The following is a 19,046-nucleotide window of genomic DNA, read 5'->3' on the forward strand; positions in this document are numbered from 1 at the left end:
GGTCAGTAATTTGCACCAGAGGTACACTTCAACTGTGAGAGACAGAATGTGAAAAAAAAAATCCATGAATCCACATGGTAGGATTTGTAAAGAATTTATTCGTAAATTAGGGTGGAAGATAAGTATTTGGTCACCTCAAACAAGGAAAATCTCTGGCTCTCACAGACCTGTAACGTCTTCTGTAAGAAGCTTTTCTGTCCCCCACTCGTTACCTGTATGAATGGCACCTGTTTGAACTCATCATCTGTATAAAAGACACCTGTCCACAGTCTCAAACAGTCAGACTCCAAACTCCGCCATGGCCAAGACCAAAGAGCTTTCGAAGGACACCAGGAAAAGTATTGTAGACCTGCACCAGACTGGGAAGAGTGAATCTACAATAGGCAAGCAGCTTGGTGTGAAAAAATCAACTGTGGGAGCAATCATCAGAAAATGGAAGACATACAAGACCACTGATAATCTCCCTCGATCTGGGGCTCCACGCAAGATCTCATCCCGTGGGGTCAAAATGATCATGAGAACGGTGAGCAAAGATCCCAGAACCACATGGGGGGACCTGGTGAATGACCTGCAGAGCTGGGACCAAAGTAACAAAGGTCACCATCAGTAACACACTACAACGGCAGGGAATCAAATCCCGCAGTGCCAGACGTGTTCCGCTGCTGAAGCCAGTGCATGTCCAGGCCCGTCTGAAGTTTGCCAGAGAGCACATGGATGATACAGCAGAGGATTGGGAGAATGTCATGTGGTCAGATGAAACCAAAGTAGAACTTTTTGGTATAAACTCAACTCGTCGTGTTTGGAGGAAGAAGAATACTGAGTTGCATCCCAAGAACACCATACCTACTGTGAAGCATGGGGGTGGAAACATCATGCTATGGGGCTGTTTTTCTGCCAAGGGGACAGGACAACTGATCCGTGTTAAGGACAGAATGAATGGGGCCATGTATCGTGAGATTTTGAGCCAAAACCTCCTTCCATCAGTGAGAACTTTGAAGATGAAACGAGGCTGGGTCTTCCAACACGACAATGATCCAAAACACACTGCCCGGGCAACAAAGGAGTGGCTCCGTAAGAAGCATTTGAAAGTCCTGGAGTGGCCTAGCCAGTCTCCAGACCTCAACCCCATAGAAAATCTGTGGCGGGAGTTGAAAGTCCGTGTTGCTCGGCGACAGCCCCAAAACATCACTGCTCTCGAGAAGATCTGCATGGAGGAATGGGCCAAAATACCAGCTACTGTGTGTGCAAACCTGGTAAAGACCTATAGTAAACGTTTGACCTCTGTTATTGCCAACAAAGGTTATGTTACAAAGTATTGAGTTGTATTTTTGTTATTGACCAAATACTTATTTTCCACCCTGATTTACGAATAAATTCTTTACAAATCCTACCATGTGGATTCATGGATTTTTTTTTCACATTCTGTCTCTCACAGTTGAAGTGTACCTCTGGTGCAAATTACTGACCTCTGTCATCATTTTAAGTGGGAGAACTTGCACAATCGGTGGCTGACTAAATACTTTTTTGCCCCACTGTATTTTGAAGTAAAGGCTTTAAAACCAAGTTAGTACAAACATCGCTAATGTCACATAACTTTCCCAACATGTGGCCAACAGTAATGTTTTAATGTTCTTCATTATAAAAATATTTGCGCATAAATAAGTGACATAATATTCAGTACTTACTTCTGAAAGTTTACTCTTCGGCCGCTCCCCTTCCGCCGTTTTTTTCGGCAAAATTATCCACACCACCGCCGCACTATGAAGTCTGGGATATGTTGGGCCATGAAGGCTACACCGACCCATCCTTAAAATTCAGGGAAATGAAGGACGCATTTGAGGGCTGCATTTCGAGCAGCCTTTGAATTGGGACAGCCTTCGTCATGTCGCTGTGATGTAATTGGCCTTAAAATGCGGCCTTTAAGGCTGCAGACCCTGAATTGGGATACAGCCCAAATCCGATCATTGGTACTTCCTGGCTTGTGTAGTTACTAGGTAACAAAAGCTCAACACTGCCCCTAGCGTCCTGGAGCACTTCCGTTGTGTTTTGGAGTTTGCATGTGTTTTGGGGTCTGCATATGTTTTGGATTTTGCATGTGTTTTGGATTTTGTACGTGTTTTGGAGTTTGCATGTGTTTTGGATTTTGCATGTGTTTTGGATTTTGTACGTGTTTTGGATTTTGTAAGTGTTTTGGAGTTTGTAAGTGTTTTTTGATTTTGTAAGTGTTTTGGAATTTGTACGTGCTTTGTCTCTAGGGGCCACCGTAGGTTTAGTCCATTGACTGCAGCAGAACAATGTTCACATTTCAAACAGTGATACTAAACGTATGGCCTGCGGCCCACACGCGGCCTGCCCACCTTTCCTGGTTCAGAGAGAGGGGACCCTGATTAACTGTGTAGTGTTCTTCCTCACAGTTCTAAGTATCAGACACAACAATGAATAATCCACAGCTGACTATCTTTAGCAGGTCAAAGGTCACAGCACACAGCAGACAGTGTCACGGTTCTGGGTCCGTTGGACCCAGTATTTTGAGTTTATTGTGTTTTGATTTAAGTGTGCATCAGGGATTGTGTTCTTGTTCTCTTGTCGTGTTATGGTGATGATTATGATGTCTATTATTAGAGTTCCATGTTTCTGTTTATCTGGGTTTAAGATGTGGGTTTAGTTTCATATGTCATTTCCTGTCTGTCTCTCTATGTCGAGCCTGCGTGTGATGTTTTATTGTGAAGGTCTGCGTCTCATGTGAGTGTATTCAGTTTTACCTCTGTCTCGTCTTACTGATTATTCCCAGCTGAGTCCACCACCTGTGTGTAATTCCCGTGTTTCTCTGTGTGTGTATTTAAGTCGTGTCCTCCGTCATTGTAGTTGCTGGTCCGTCTGTGTAACCACCATGTCTCACCCGTGTGTTCTCCCTGCTGTCCATCGCCATTCTCCTCTGCTCGTTCTCATTAAGGTTTGTGCTCTGTAGTTTAGTTGTTTTCCAGTCTAGTTTAGTCGAGCTCCATTTGCTGTTTGTCCATATTTTCGTGTTCAATAAACCACCTTCACACCCTCACGACTGCCTGCACTTGGATCCTCATTTATTATTTTCATATGGCTCATCTTATTCGCCGTGACAGTACGGACCAGCCAGATATGGATCCAGCGGCAGTCACCCCACCCAGGGAGCTTCAGGAGGCCGTTATCCCCTCCGCTTCTAAGTTGATTTACCAGTTGTTAGAGCATGAGGGAGAAGCGTCTCTTTACACTGTGGAAGGCGACCTACAGCACCTTATTGAATGGTAAATGGTAAATGGTAAATGGCCTGTATTTATATAGCGCTTTACTAGTCCCTAAGGACCCCAAAGCGCTTTACATATCCAGTCATCCACCCATTCACACACACATTCACACACTGGTGATGGCAAGCTACATTGTAGCCACAGCCACCCTGGGGCGCACTGACAGAGGTGAGGCTGCCGGACACTGGCGCCACCGGGCCCTCTGACCACCACCAGTAGGCAGTGAGTGAAGTGTCTTGCCCAAGGACACAACGACCGAGACCGTCCAAGCCGGGGCTCGAACCGGCAACCTTCCGATTACAAGGCGAACTCCCAACTCTTGAGCCACGATCGCCACGATCGCCCATTATTACCTGTTATCCCTGGCTATTGGACTCTCTGCATCCGCTCGTGCAGAATTACGTTCTCCATGAGCTTCACCTACACCCCCCCGCCGCTACCGCTCGCCTGCTCACTTCTACGGAGGACGTGCCGTCCGAACCGTCGGACGAGGGATTACCCGGCCTGTCGGAGCCGTCTCTGAGAAAGAAGCGATGTTTGCACTGTCGGCGTGACACCCCGCAGCCGGAGGTTGGGACATGTAAACATCCGGCAGTGGTGAGTGAGAGGGACACTGTTTCTGCTTTGTCGGATACAAGGACTATTTATTCTGGGACTATTTTTTGCGCTTCCACCGAAGATAATAGTGTTTTTTCTGCTTCATCTGTGGCTATTGCTTCTAAGACTGTCTTTCCTGTGCCCACGTCCTGTGTTAATGACTGTATCCGCTTTGCTGCTGCCAAGCCTGGCATTACTGAGCCTGGCATTATGAATTCAGAGAATGAGAACGTTTGGAACTATTTTTCATCTGCACTGGTCTATTCAGGGGAAGCTGTAAACCTCACTGACACAGTTCTTCCTGACCATGTTCTCCCATCCACACCTTCACCACAAGTTAATGTGGGGCCTGTAACACAGTTAGCAGTACAGTTATCAGTTGAGCCAGCAGCCCAGCTGCCCTCAGTTCAGCCAGCCACTCCACCACCTGTTACAACTTCGCTACCTGTAGCTCAGTTGCCACCAGTTCAGCAGCCTACCCGCTCACTCATTCAGCCACCATCCTCACTGTCTCATTCAAAGCAGGGAACACACTTCACCACAATATCTGCTGGTTCTCTTACGCTGGCCATGTCAGAGACAGTTGCTCCCTCTAGGGCCTCCCCAGGGGCTGGGTGTCAGTCACCAGCCAACTCTGGACCCTAGAGGTCAAGACGCCAGCACCAGCAGCCTCACCGGAGAACTCACCAGAACACTCTCGGCTCTCAGCACCCCCTGAGAGTTCAAGTGAGTTCACCCATCCGCCTCGGTCCTCTGCTGAGTGTATTGGGGAACACTTTCAGCCCTATGAGGACTGCATCCCACTGTTGCTACCTGAGTCTAGCCACTGTGCTGCTCAGTCCCAGCCAGTGTCCACACTGGCAGAGGTCTCCGTACCTGCTGCTTCAGTGTCTGTTTTCCCTGGAGGGCCAGAGGAGCCCGTCCAGTCTCAAGCCATGTTAGCTGGGGGTTCAGGGGAACCCAGCCAGCGTCCTGCCTCGTCGGCTGGAGGGCCTGAGGAACCCAGCCAGCCTCAAGTGTCGTCAGCTGGGGGTTCGGGAGAACCCAGCCAGCCTCATGTCTCGTCTGCTGGGGGTTCGGGAGAGCCCAGCCAGCCTCATGTCTCGTCTGCTGGGGGTTCGGGAGAGCCCAGCCAGCCTCATGTTTCGTCTGCTGGGGGTCCTGGAGAACCCAACCAGCCTCATGTTTCGTCTGCTGGGGGTTCTGGAGAACCCAGCCAGTCTCTTGTTTCGTCAGCTGGAGGGCCCGAGGAGCCCGTCCAGCCCCAAGACTCGTCAGCTGGAGGTTCTGGGGAATCTAGCCAGCTTCCTGCCTCGTCAGCTGGAGGGCCCGAGGAGCCCGTCCAGCCTCAAGCCACGTCTGCTGGAGGGCCCGAGGAGCCCGTCCAGCGTCATGCCACGTCTGCTGGAGGGTCCGAGGAGCCCACCCATCACCACGCCACGTTAGCTGAGGGTCCTGGAGGACCCAGCCAGCACATCCTCACATCTGCTGGCGGTCCGGGGAAGTTTGCTCAGCTACCATCTGCTGAATCATCCCCTGTGACTCCTACACCGTTGCATGCATCCACATCACCTCCTGCAGCATCACTGTCCGCAGCCGTCCCGCTGCCGTCAGGTTCCGCAGCCGTCCCGCTGCCGTCAGGTTCCGCGTCTTCATCCACGCCTGGTCCGGCCTCCGTGTCGTCATCCACGCCTGGTCCGGCCTCCGTGTCGTCATCCACGCCTGGTCCGGCTTCCGTGTCTTCATCCACGCCTGGTCCGGCCTCCGTGTCGTCATCCACGCCTGGTCCTGCCTCCGTGTCTTCGTCCACGCCTGGTCCTGCCTCCGTGTCTTCGTCCACGCCTGGTCCTGCCTCTGTGTCTTCGTCCACGCCTGGTCCTGCCTCGTCTGGTCCTGCCTCGTCTGGTTCTGTGGTTGCCACGCCGCCGTCTGAGCCAGCTCGACCCGTTCCGCCTCGCCTCTGCCGGCCGTTTTCCGGGCCTCTAAGATGGCATCATGGCCTTCGGGGACGGCCTCCGGAAAGCGTTCGTCGCCGCCGCTGGCATCGCGGCCGACCTCCGGACCTGCTCAGTGGCCGCCACTGCCTTCCAAGTGGTCGGCCTCCTGATTGGTTTTGCCTCCGCCGCCATTGCCGTGTGCACGGTCGGCCTCCAGAACTGTTTGCCCGTCGCCGCCATTGCCATGTGCACGGTCGGCCTTCAGAACTGTTTGCCCGTCGCCGCCGTTGCTGTGTGCATGGTCGGCCCCCTGAACTGTTTAGGCTCTTGTGTTGTCGACCTCCAGGTCGACCCCCGGACTTTATTGTGGCCTCGTAAATAGTCTTGTTTTGTGTTGACCTGTTTTTGGTTTGTTCTGGACTCTCGTGCTCCTTGTTTTTTGTTTTCGGAGGCCGACAGCAGTGAACACAACAGCAGACTGGTGCGTAATAAGCAGTAAATAATGCAGAAAACAGATTTTTGAAGGTAAACTGTTCTTGAAGTACACTGAGAGAGAGAGCTGTGCAGGAAGTAAACGTCAAAGTCAGAGAGAATTCATGACGATGTTCATCAAACGTAAAGCGTAGTTTGGATCTTCTTTTGCTGCTGGTTCAGTCAGTTTTGGTTGGAGACAGATGAAACCTGCAGCTTCAGGATCTTTGAGCTGTCCACTTTCAGCCCCGACGGCGTGTCCGTGTACGTGCCGTCGAGTGAACGATCCACGCTCTGTGTTTCCATCTTTGTGTGTTTAGCTGCTCTCATTTACTGTTTTATCTGTTTGGTTGTTGTTGAAATACGTTTGGGAGCTTTAACCTGAGATTCTGGCAAAATACATTTATATTAACCCTTTAGAGCCGGTCGGAGCGGGCACGCTCTGTTTTGCGTAACTATTTTTAAATCCCGGTAGCTCTGCAACCACGTAAGCTAGCGCAATCATTTTTTTTACATATGGAACCGGAGGAGTTGTAATTACATCTTATGCCATCAGCTTGTCCTATGTCACATTTTCCTTCCACATAAAGCTTTGCAAAAACTGCATAAAAAGCACTTGCAGCAACAAAAACATAATATTCCAGAAACACGCTTTGCTGATCCCATCAGCTGTTCATAACACTTCCTACGTTGGAATAGAAGTTAGCGCGAACTTTTGCATGTCCGCCATTACCTGCCCGAAACTGGAAGTGACGTCATTTTCGCAGAAATGTAGTTTTCTTTTTTACCATCAGGGCCTCAGGGCCTATACTGGTGTTTTTAAAAGTTATCTTTGACTTTATGACTTTCTGTGTCTTTTCTGGGATGCTTAGGACTCATATTGCACTGCTGGAAATAGTTTATGTTGATGCATATGCTGCTTTTTTGCAAATTTGCAGTATAATATTTATTTTTGTTTTTCCTGCAGTATATAAAAATTGGTGTATTTCAAAAATAAAACTATGAAGACACTCACAATAAATTTCCTGTGGTAGGAAACTATTTTGTGCAACTTTTTTGTATTTACAGTTTTGAGGGATAAGCCTCTTAAATTTCTCTAACTAGAAATATATGTATATGTATAAATATATTTTTTTGTAGTTTATTGCACTTTTTTGCAATTTATGTAATTACTATGCACTTAATGACTACATATTATTAAAATCTGGGCTATAATTGTTGTATTGATGTATAGCGACTTGAAATGCTCCCAAAAATGTCACCACACCATGTAAAAATATAATATAAGCTCTGGCGGACTTGGTTCTATGGTAGGTCTTAAAGGGTTAAAAATCGATTCAGGATTGAATGAATCAACATCGCTTTATTCAAATTAAAACCATTTAAATAGGAAAATCCATTTTTTTACAGCCGCCTCTAATGCTGGGTAATGTCAGCTGGTCCATGTGCAGCTGGCTGTGAGGCTCAGGGAGCGTCTACAAAGTGCAACACTGAAAGAACATCAGCCATAAATATTGAGTAATAACTGGACTCTCATACAGCGAGACTCAAATGCCTTTAAACATCAGCTTATCCTGCTGATCCAAGTCCAACACTGAGTTTGTAAAAACATGTTTGTCAATCATTTTGTTTGGTTTCTGAGGAAAATGATTCAATAACTTGCTGCTAATACACAACATTTCATCATATTTCCTCATAACCCTCTTTTGTCTGACCATTTGATCCCATTTGAATTTGCAATAAAGGATCCACAGAGTTTGGTGACAATAATGACAGTAGATGTTTGTGTGAAAGTGCTGGAAGCAAATTAGTGTGTGATGTTCTTTCAGTGTTGCACTTTGTAGACGCTCCCCGAGCACTGGTCTCACAGCCAGCTGCACATAGAGACCAGTGTTGTTAGTCCAGGTCAGAAGATGACTTGTTGGAATGAAAATGAGCTTGTAGTTTGTCTGCTATAATAATGTGACTGGAAAAAGGTGTTGGACTTCAAATATGTCCATTTCTTTCACACTTCACCTTTAAAAGTGAAGCCTTGTGGTTCCTGGAAGGAAAAACACGACTTTTTCAAGTCTTTTTCCTGTTTTTATGATGAATGTACGACTTTAATGTGAAACATTCAGAGTTTTTTCTCTTGTTGTGTTTGTTTGAAGCTTCTTCTTGTTGGCTTCAGCTGTTTGGAGTTTCCATTTTCTTAACTTCTACATGCTGAACTCTCTTCAGCTCTGAACAGATGATGAAACACTGAATGCTTTCAAGCTCACACTTTGTCTAATAAACTTACATCTTTCATTCTTTATACAGATTGAAGGGCTGTGGTTTGTTAAAGATCAGCTGTGATTATCTGGCAGCAGCACTGAAGTCCAACCCCTCCCATCTGAGAGAGCTGGACCTGAGCTACAACTACAACCTGCAGGATTCAGGAGTGAAGCATCTGTGTGGTTTCCTGGAGAGTCCAGGATGTGGACTTGAAACTCTGAGGTCAGTCAGCATGTTTTAGTTGTGCTGAGATGAATATGATGTGAAAGTTGTGCTGGCACTAAACTGCAGACATCAGGCTGATATTATACTGATCCACACTGAGGATCTTCATGGTAAAGTCTGTTTTCTTCTTCTCTGGTTTAGTCCATTGACTGCAGCAGAACAATGTTCACATTTCAAACAGTGAGACTCAACGTATGGCCTGCGGCCCACACGCGGCCTGCCCACCTTTTCTGATTCAGAGAGAGGGGACCCTGATTAACTGTTTAGTGTTCTTCCTCACAGTTCTAAGTATCAGACACAACTATGAATAATCCACAGCTGACTGTCTTTAGCAGGTCAAAGGTCACGGCACACAGCAGACAGTGGGAAATATTATAACTCTGATCATTTATCAGCACATATCCATATGTATAAAAACAAAGCTGACACTGTGAGACTTGATCAGAGGTGTGATCATCACAGCAGAGGCCTTTGTGTCAAAATCACTGAGGATCAAACAGGAAAACATGAAGCAGATTTTCCTGTCCTGGCTTTTTATAGCAGATAACCTTCAAAATATTCTGCAGTCCATCAAAAACTGAAGCAAACCATGAATCAACATGTGAACATGAGCTGATGCTGCTGAAGTGAAGCAAAGTTACAGAGGTCTGATTACAGACACAGCTGAGAGTTTGTAATCTGTCATCATTTTAAAAGGTTTACATTTCTTCAGTATTGAACAGCAGAAATGAGGCTTTGTTTTCGGAGGCCGACAGCAGTGAACACAACAGCAGACTGGTGCGTAATAAGCAGTGAATAATGCAGGAAACAGATTTTTGAAGGTAAACTGTTCTTGAAGTACACTGAGAGAGAGAGAGCTGTGCAGGAAGTAAACGTCAAAGTCAGAGAGAATTCATGACGATGTTCATCAAACGTAAAGCGTAGTTTGGATCTTCTTCTGCTGCTGGTTCACTCAGTTTTGGTTGGAGACAGATGAAACCTGCAGCTTCAGGATCTGTGAGCTGTCCACTTTCAGCCCCGATGGCGTGTCCGTGTACGTGCCGTCGAGTGAACGATCCACGCTCTGTGTTTCCATCTTTGTGTGTTTAGCTGCTCTCATTTACTGTTTTATCTGTTTGGTTGTTGTTGAAATACGTTTAGGAACTTTAACCTGAGATTCTGGCAAAATACATTTATATTAAAAATTGATTCAGGATTGAATGAATCAACATCGCTTTATTCAAATTAAAACCATTTAAATAGGAAAATCCATTTTTTTACAGCCGCCTCTAATGCTGGGTAATGTCAGCTGGTCCATGTGCAGCTGGCTGTGAGGCTCAGGGAGCGTCTACAAAGTGCAACACTGAAAGAACATCAGCCATAAATATTGAGTAATAACTGGACTCTCATACAGCGAGACTCAAATGCCTTTAAACATCAGCTTATCCTGCTGATCCAAGTCCAACACTGAGTCTGTAAAAACATGTTTGTCAATCATTTTGTTTGGTTTCTGAGGAAAATGATTCAATAACTTGCTGCTAATACACAACATTTAATCATATTTCCTCATAACCCTCTTTTGTCTGACCATTTGATCCCATTTGAATTTGCAATAAAGGATCCACAGAGTTCGGTGACAATAATGACAGTAGATGTTTGTGTGAAAGTGCTGGAAGCAAATTAGTGTGTGATGTTCTTTCAGTGTTGCACTTTGTAGACGCTCCCTGAGCGCTGGTCTCACAGCCAGCTGCACATCGAGACCAGTGTTGTTAGTCCAGGTCAGAAGATGACTTGTTGGAATGAAAATGAGCTTGTAGTTTTTCTACTTTAATAATGTGACTGGAAAAAGGTGTTGGACTTCAAATATGTCCATTTCTTTCACACTTCACCTTTAAAAGTGAAGCCTCGTGGTTCCTGGAAGGAAAAACACGACTTTTTCAGGTCTTTGTCCTGTTTTTATGATAAATGTACGACTTTAATGTGAAACGTTCAGAGTTTTTTCTCTTGTTGTGTTTGTTTGAAGCTGCTTCCTGTTGGCTTCAGCTGTTTGGAGTTTCCATTTTCTAAACTTCTACATTCTGAACCTTCTTCAGCTCTGAACAGATGATGAAACACTGAATGATTTCAAGCTCACACTTTGTCTAATAAACTTACATCTTTCATTCTTTATACAGATTGAGGGGCTGTGGTTTGTCAGAGATCAGCTGTGATTATCTGGCAGCAGCACTGAAGTCCAACCCCTCCCATCTGAGACAGCTGGACCTGAGCTACAACTACAACCTGCAGGATTCAGGAGTGAAGCTTCTGTGTGGTTTCCTGGAGAGTCCAGGATGTGGACTTGAAACTCTGAGGTCAGTCAGCATGTTTTAGTTGTGCTGAGATGAATATGATGTGAAATTTGTGCTGACACTAAACTGCAGACATCAGGCTGATATTATACTGATCCACACTGAGGATCTTCATGGTAAAGTCTGTTTTCTTCTTCTCTGGTTTAGTCCATTGACTGCAGCAGAACAATGTTCACATTTCAAACTGTCACGGTTCTGGGTCCGTTGGACCCAGTATTTTGAGTTTATTGTGTTTTGATTTAAGTTTTCATCAGAGATTGTGTTCTTGTTCTCTTGTCGTGTTATGGTGATGATTATGATTTCTATTATTAGAGTTCCATGTTTCTGTTTATCTGGGTTTACGATGTGAGTTTAGTTTCATATGTCATTTCCTGTCTGTCTCTCAGTGTCAGGTCTGCGTCTTGGTGTGGTGTTCTCATTTCCTGTTTTATTGTGAAGGTCTGGGTCTCATGTGAGTGTGTTCAGTTTTACCTTTGTCTCGTCTTGTTGATTATTCCCAGCTGTGTCCACCACCTGTGTGTAATTCCCCTGTGGTTCTCTGTGTATTTAAGTCATGTCTTCCGTCATTGTTGTTGCTGGTCCGTCTGTGTATTCCACCCTGCCTGATCTGTGTATCTACCATGTCTCACCCGTGTGTTCTCCCTGCTGTCCATCATCATTCTCCTCTGGTCGTTCTCGTTAAGGTTTGTGCTCTGTAGTTTAGTTTATCCCAGTATAGTTTAGTTCTAGCTCCATTTTGCCGTTTGTATTTACTTTCATGTTCAATAAACCACCTTCACACCTTCACAACTGCCTGCATTTGGATCCTCCTTCATTTCCTCCACACGGCTCACCTCACTCGCCGTGACACAAACCTTCAAAGAAGAAGAAAAATCCTCCCCTGGATAATTCACTGTGAAACTCTCCAACTCTTCATTCCACCTTAAAGTCTGTCTGAAACTGAAATCCAAAGCAAAATGTGCGTTTGCTTTACAGACAGCAGTCCAACACAAACATACACACATCATCCAAAACACAGTCCAACATCCAAATCTCCTCCACTGCCAGCATGAATGATGGGAAAGAGAAGGAGGAACACTCTGACATTCAGGGTTAGAATGAGTTTCATGAAGCAGACTGTGAAGATCAAAGCTGCATTAGAAAGCTTACATGAATGAATGAGTGGACAGAAGTGGACAGAGATCATCTGAAGCACTTCAAAGGCTTTAAATCAGCACATTTCTCTTTATTCTTTATCAACTCTGTTAGTTTCTCTCAGTTTTCTGTGGAATGAAGCTAACAGCAGGCTAATAAGATGCTGACCAATAGGTTTCTATTAAAGGTTGTAATTTGTATATGAAAAAGTGCTTTGGCTCAGCAGGGATCAGCTTACAGGTAGAATACAGCTGCTGGATGGGATTAGCATGTCATAGCTATCTACCAAACTGCTAACTGGGGGATTTCAGGCCATCTATGGATCATTTTTGCTAACTGTTTATTCAGCTTAGGCTCAAAGAGCTGCAGCCTGTGCCCTAGCTGTCATAGGGCAAGAGGCGTGGTCCACCTGCATAGGTGAGCAGTCCATCACAGGGCCAACAGAGAGACACAGAGAAGCACTCTCTCACATCCATACCTACAGCCAATTTAGAAGCACCAATGAACCTAAGCAGCATTTCATTGGACTGTGGGAGAACATCCAACCTCCACAGAAAGGCCAACAAGCTTCAACCTACAACCTTCTTGCTTTAAGGCACTAGTGCTAACCACATTTCCCCATTTCAGCCCAAATCATGCATCTTCCTGTTTCTGACTCCAGGCCAGCTCCACTAACACTTTCTCATCAGACACTGCCACCTAGTGGAGGAAGTCTTAGTTCCATTTGAAGCTTCAGATGACAGTTAGTTCCTTTACAAAGAGGTGGAGGTGGTGGGGCCACAGCACCATCCTCACTGAGTGCTAGGAATGGGTATCGTTTAGGTTTTATCTGATACCGGTGCCAACCCAGTATTTTTGAAATGGTGCCAGTGCTTAAAGAATGGAGAACACAAACTTTGTCCAAAAACCTCTCATGTTTAACTGTTTTCCACTTTTTCTTTGGTCATTTTAGCCTTTTTGGCCAGGGTAAAGGGAGCATCTGCCATCAAACAAGAAGACAACCGCATGTAACTAAGACGGTGTTTGCTAGTTCACCTTACATGCATTAAAGTAATAACGTGGTTAGCCTACTCAACGTAAATTACACACGAACAACATTAAGCTACTCACCCAGAGAAGAACGGCTGCTGCTGCCATCATCATCCGTCATCATTTCTGCTACACTGGCAGGGCTAGGGGCCAGGACTCTCCTCTTCGGGTTCTTGGGGGATGTTGCTAACTCCGGGTCTGATAACAGGCACCACACCAGCAGTAGATGCGCTCGGTCTTGCAGCAAGCTATCAAATACGGTGCATTTCTCGGCTTTTAAAAAAAACGCTATGCGTCGCCAGGTGTTTCATCAGATTCGAGGTGTTACCTCCTTTGCACAGTATCACCTTAAAGCACTTGTTGCAGGCTGCTGAGTTTGCATCTTTAGCTGTGAAGTACAGCCAGACTTTGACCACTTCGCCTTGGGCATTTTTAATCTGTAGCTCTGCTCTAAAAGAATGTACGTACCTGGGCCCGCCTACTATCCTTGGAAAGGTAAAATGATTGGCTAGAATCTAAAGTGTATGACATCTCAGGGGGAAAAAGCACCAAAATGTGCGCTGCTTTTCGGTCTGGTTACTATTAAATTTCGTTCTTTGAATTCTTTTGGCGGCAAAGAAAGACTGGACCCAGGGTGCTCAAAGCTCAAAAAATGATCTTTATTTTACATTCCCGGGAACGGAGACCTGAACACACGGACACACACGCTCAGGTCTGAAAGCAGCAGCAGCCAGCATGGTTATTTATATATTTCCGCAGCACGTCACACACTCTAAGTTTTGATCAAAACACTCTGCTTAGTTTCACTTTCTGTCTGCACCTCCAGTGCTCTGCAAAAGCATGCAGTTTCCTGTCAGTACGTTTTGCTCAGACTCTACTCAGAGCTGGCCCTCTCTTAGTAAAATACATAAAACAATATAATCAGCAAATAAACACTAAGAATATATATTTGAATCCCAACATTACTACCGTTTATGTCAGAACTGGTGCCATAATGGCACCGGATACTGGTACCCATACCTACTGAGTGCCATAGGACACTTAACCTTTGTTTCCATATGCTGGGAACTTCCTGTTTTTTTCCAAGGAGGACTGGAAAATGTGTGAAAATCTCCCAGTCAGTTCCTCACAGCACACTTCAATCATTTCCCTCCCACAGCATCAGGACCAGGGCTTTTTCTCTCTTTGATCCCACTAAGAGATTTCCACACAAACACCTCATCAGTGGGACTCTCAGAGCTACCAGCCCTTTGCTACAATCACAAAGCTCTTCATTGAAATCAATGATATCAAAGCTGGAATCAAATGAGTCCAAGTCTTCTGCTGATTCAGCATCACATTCATCTTTGCTCCTTGTTCTGCATCCCCACCATGGACTTCATTCCTTTCCAAGCCAGCCTTGAGTGTCCTTTATTCAGCTCATCCTCTGCTTTACTTTTACACCTGATTTTAGCTGCTTTATCTCTCTTTCAACAAGTTTCTGTGCCTCAATCTTTTTCTTCTCTCCCTCATAACAAGACAGCTTCTTCTGCCTGAGAACATGTTGGAGTGATTTACTAATCCAGGGCTGCTTATTGGGGAAAATACTTCCTGTTTTCAAAGTAATCCCCATTTTTCCCAGAAAGAAATGTAAGTAGAAATCGATGATCTAAGTGAGAACATGAGCCTTTAAAAAGTTCCAGTGGGTGCAGTCAAAGCAGTCCCTCAGTCCCAGTATAGAGTCTTTGGTCCAGACTGGAACAAGTGTGTGCCCAGTTTGAGCTCTCTTCAGTCCTGTGACCTGACAGACCCAGAGGGGCCATCACATCACATTTAGAAGCTCCCATAATGGAGCCACAACACATGTCCAACACTTAGTCTGTCTTGTTGGACCGACTGGAAGAAATGATTCAAGGACTTAGTCACAGAACAGAGTTTCAAATCTCCAAAATCCAACTGGCTGCATCAGGACATATAGTCTGAAACTCTGCACAGTTTCCTGTTTGAAGCTGCTTCCTGTTGGCTTCAGCTGTTTGGAGTTTCCATTTTCTAAACTTCTACATTCTGAACCTTCTTCGGCTCTGAACAGATGATGAAACACTGAATGATTTCAAGCTCACACTTTGTCTAATAAACTTACATCTTTCATTCTTTATACAGATTGAGTTTCTGTGGTTTGTCAAAGATCAGCTGTGATTATCTGGCAGCAGCGCTGAAGTCCAACCCCTCCCATCTGAGAGAGCTGGACCTGTGGGGAAACAACCTGAAGGATCCAGATGTGAAGCAGCTGTCTGATCTTCAGCAGAGTCCAGACTACAGACTGGAGACTCTGCTGTAAGTAGAGTGATGGAGTGATTGGGTGGTGCTGTCAGCAGTATTGTACTAAACACAGTCAGTATGAAACAAAGATCCAGTGTTTCCTGTAAAGCTGCAGCTTCTCAGTGAAGCTGTGAGAGGAGAATGGTGACAGGCTTCAGGATTGGACACAAACACTTCCTGTTTCTGACCTTTATGGTCACCATAGTAACGGCTGACACACTCTGATCAAACGCTGTCAACAGCCAATCAGCTCTCTGAACAAAGCAGCACGCAGACCAATGACTGCATTCATTTCCAAGTTTAAAGCAGTGACGAACACAGTCTGTAGGTGAGGAAGAATTTAGTGAGAGCAGATGTTTGGATGGAATTCCTCCAGTTAACAGCTGGTCCCAGCCAACATTTATATGTGGGGCCCATATGGTTTGGAAATGGGCTGAAAAATGGGCCCCATATAGGATTGTCCACGGGTTCCGTAATGGCCCCATGTTAAATGCCCATATAGGTGTTATATTGGTAAAATTTAGGAACTAAATGGGCCCCAACTGGGCAACATACACAAAAACCCACCCAGGCCCCATCTTTCCAGTTTTTGTGGGTACCATGTGGGCATCACATCGGCTAAAAAGTGGGTTTTAAGTGGGATTGTCCACGGGTTCCATAATGGCCCCATTTTATAAGCCCATCTTGGTGTTATATTGGTAAAATCTGGGAACTAAATGGACCCCAACTGGGCAAAGTACTCATAAACCCACCCGGGCCCCATTTTTCAAGTTCTTAGTGTGTACAACATGAGGAAAACATGAGCTAAAAAGTTGGAATGGCATTATCAGTGGGTTCTGTAGTTGCATCTTACTACCTGTTTGAATTGGCTAATTTCTGGCACTGGGTGGGTCCCATGTAGAAAAACAGCCACAAAATCAATTTAACAGACAGCCAATACGGCTTCTGTGACACAAAGACACTAAATATATTAAAGCTGACTGCAAATAGAAATCAAGAGGGGACACAAAACACATTTTGTTCACATTTATTTTGTCACATTTATTTTGTCACACAACTGTGGGTTTAAGTAACTATTCCAAGGAGTGTGAACTTAAAAAACTCGAAATATCAAACTACATTCAAATTGCTTAGAGTTGGAATCAGAATCAGAATCAGAATCAGAATACTTTATTGATCCCTGGGGGAAATTATTTTTTGTTACAGTGCTCCATTTTAAACCAACATTAAGACAAGACAGACAATACACTAACTAAGAATAGTACAATATATACATATATATACATACATACATACATAAGTCACTCATAAATAAATAGTTGGAAAAGAAACATGTGTAGTTGTAGCAGCAAACAGTGTGTTAAGTGGATGCGTTGTACAGGGAGATGGCCACAGGCAGGAATGATTTCCTGTGTCGTTCAGTGGTGCTTTTCGGTAATCTCAGTCTCTCACTGAACGTGCTCCTGTGACTGACCAACATGTCATGGAGTGGGTGGGAGGTGTTATCCAACATTGTCTTTATCTTGGACAGCATCCGCCTCTCCGACACCACCTTGAGGGAGTCCAGCTCCATCCCCACAACATTGCTGTCCTTACGGATTAGTTTATTAAGTCTGTTGGCATCTGCGACCCTCAGCCTGCTCCCCCAGCATGCAACAGCATAGAGGATCGCACTGGCCACAACAGACTCATAGAAAATCCTCAGCATTTTCTGGCAGATGTTGAAGGACCTCAGTCGCCTCAAAAAATAGAGACGACTCTGGCCCTTCCTGTAAAGTGCTGTGGTGTTTTTAGCCCAGTCCAGTTTATTGTCAATGTGTACTCCAAGGTATTTATAGTCCTCCACAATGTCAACACTGACCCCCTGAATTGAAACAGGGGTCAAGTGTTTCCTGGTCTTCCTGAAGTCCACAATCAGTTCCTTGGTCTTGGGAACTGTAGCAACATGGGAAAAAATAAGAAGGGAAACTCAGAACCTTGACTTGAATCAGCAGAGGTGTCTGTTATGTTTTTTACAGAGCCGTTAGTCTATTTTGTCCCCTAGCAGCCCTCAGTCCTCCTCTGTCTCTAGCTCCAGTGAACCATTTGGAGAGAGCTTTCTCTGCTTCTTGCAGGTTGACTTTTGCAGTCAAAGAATTCTTCTTCAGTGCCTCTGCAAATGAAGAAGAAAAATGGGTAAGCCAAAGTAAAGGTAACCGTAGCTTACTTCCTTTCGGAAAGATTTACAAAGAACAATGTTTATTTCACTTTCTTGCCTCAAATATATAAGATGGCACAATAACCAATCTCACTTACACTTTCAAACACTTTATTAAAAAAAGTGTCTCAAGTGAAATTAACTTACCATACACAACATTAAAGAGGCGCAAATCTCGGAACTTTTTCTTCCCATGTCGGCCAAGCAAGTTGTACTCCACGGCAAGCTCGGGTGATATGAGGAATTTCATCATTCTCCTTGTAGCATCATCTACGCTTGTTCCCCCTATATCTGCTACCATGGCAACCTGAGGGGAACATACAAAAAGGACAGATTAGATCATAAGTGTCAAACTCTGGCCCGCGGGCCAAATTTGGCCCCCAGCCTACTTACATTTGGCCCGCGAAGCCATACCAAATTACTATTAGAGCTGGCCTACTGGTATTATACAGCTAATATATATATATATATATATATATATATATATATATATATATATATATATATATATATATATATATTGTTTAGTATTAAGCTTTGCTTGTTCCATATTCAGTTTTTCAGCAAAATGTGTTTGAGTCCATAAGAAAAGATTCATTCCTATATCTGGAGGAATAAATAGATTTCAATAAATATTAACGTTAGCCCGCGACTTTGTTCCAGTTTTGAATTTTGGCCCACTGTGTATTTGAGTTTAACACCCCTGGATTAGATACTGGCATCTGGGTAGGATGCCTCCCTGGGGAGACGTTTTGGGCACATCCAACCAGGAAGAGACCCAGAGGAACACCCAGGACATGCTAAAGGGACTATGTTTCTCTGCTGGCCTGGAAATGCCTTGGGATTCCGCTGGAGGAGCAGGGCCAAGAGACTGGAGAGAGCGAAGTCTGGGCCTCTCTACTTAGTACTGGATTGGGTCACAGGGGGAGCAGCCTAAGCTTAAGATAATGGACCAGGAATGGAGGATAAATGGACGCTTTACATATTACTTAATGTTAATTGTGTGGAGATAAGAAATACTACACAGCAAAATCTCCAGTGTTAAATTAACACTGGAGAGTGTCTATATGGGTCCACATCTCTGAGTGTTAAATACAACACTGTTGAGTGTTAAATTAACACTTTTGACAGTGTTATATGTTTAAAAGTAACCTAGTCAGTTTTGAAGATTAACAATGGTTAACACTGAGCAGTGCTGATTTTCTAATACTGGAAAATAACTCAAAATGTTAGAAATATTCCAGTACCGTCATGGAAAACCACCATGGTGGAAAACCAAAACAGCAAAAGTAAG

General features: G+C 44.8%; 1 protein-coding gene across 1 annotated transcript in view; it reads left to right on the forward strand.

Annotated features, from left to right (window-relative positions):
- Positions 1-19,046, forward strand: part of LOC113015897 (NACHT, LRR and PYD domains-containing protein 12-like) — an 82,718-nt gene that overhangs the window by 55,426 nt on the left and 8,246 nt on the right. The window contains exons 9-11 of the mRNA XM_026158262.1: positions 8,588-8,764; positions 10,921-11,097; positions 15,397-15,570. Of these exons, the coding sequence (XP_026014047.1) occupies positions 8,588-8,764; positions 10,921-11,097; positions 15,397-15,570 (528 nt within the window). The remainder of the gene's footprint in view (positions 1-8,587; positions 8,765-10,920; positions 11,098-15,396; positions 15,571-19,046) is intronic.

The sequence above is a fragment of the Astatotilapia calliptera genome, chromosome 3 (genome assembly GCF_900246225.1).
Source record: "Astatotilapia calliptera chromosome 3, fAstCal1.2, whole genome shotgun sequence".
Lineage (NCBI taxonomy): Eukaryota > Metazoa > Chordata > Actinopteri > Cichliformes > Cichlidae > Astatotilapia > Astatotilapia calliptera.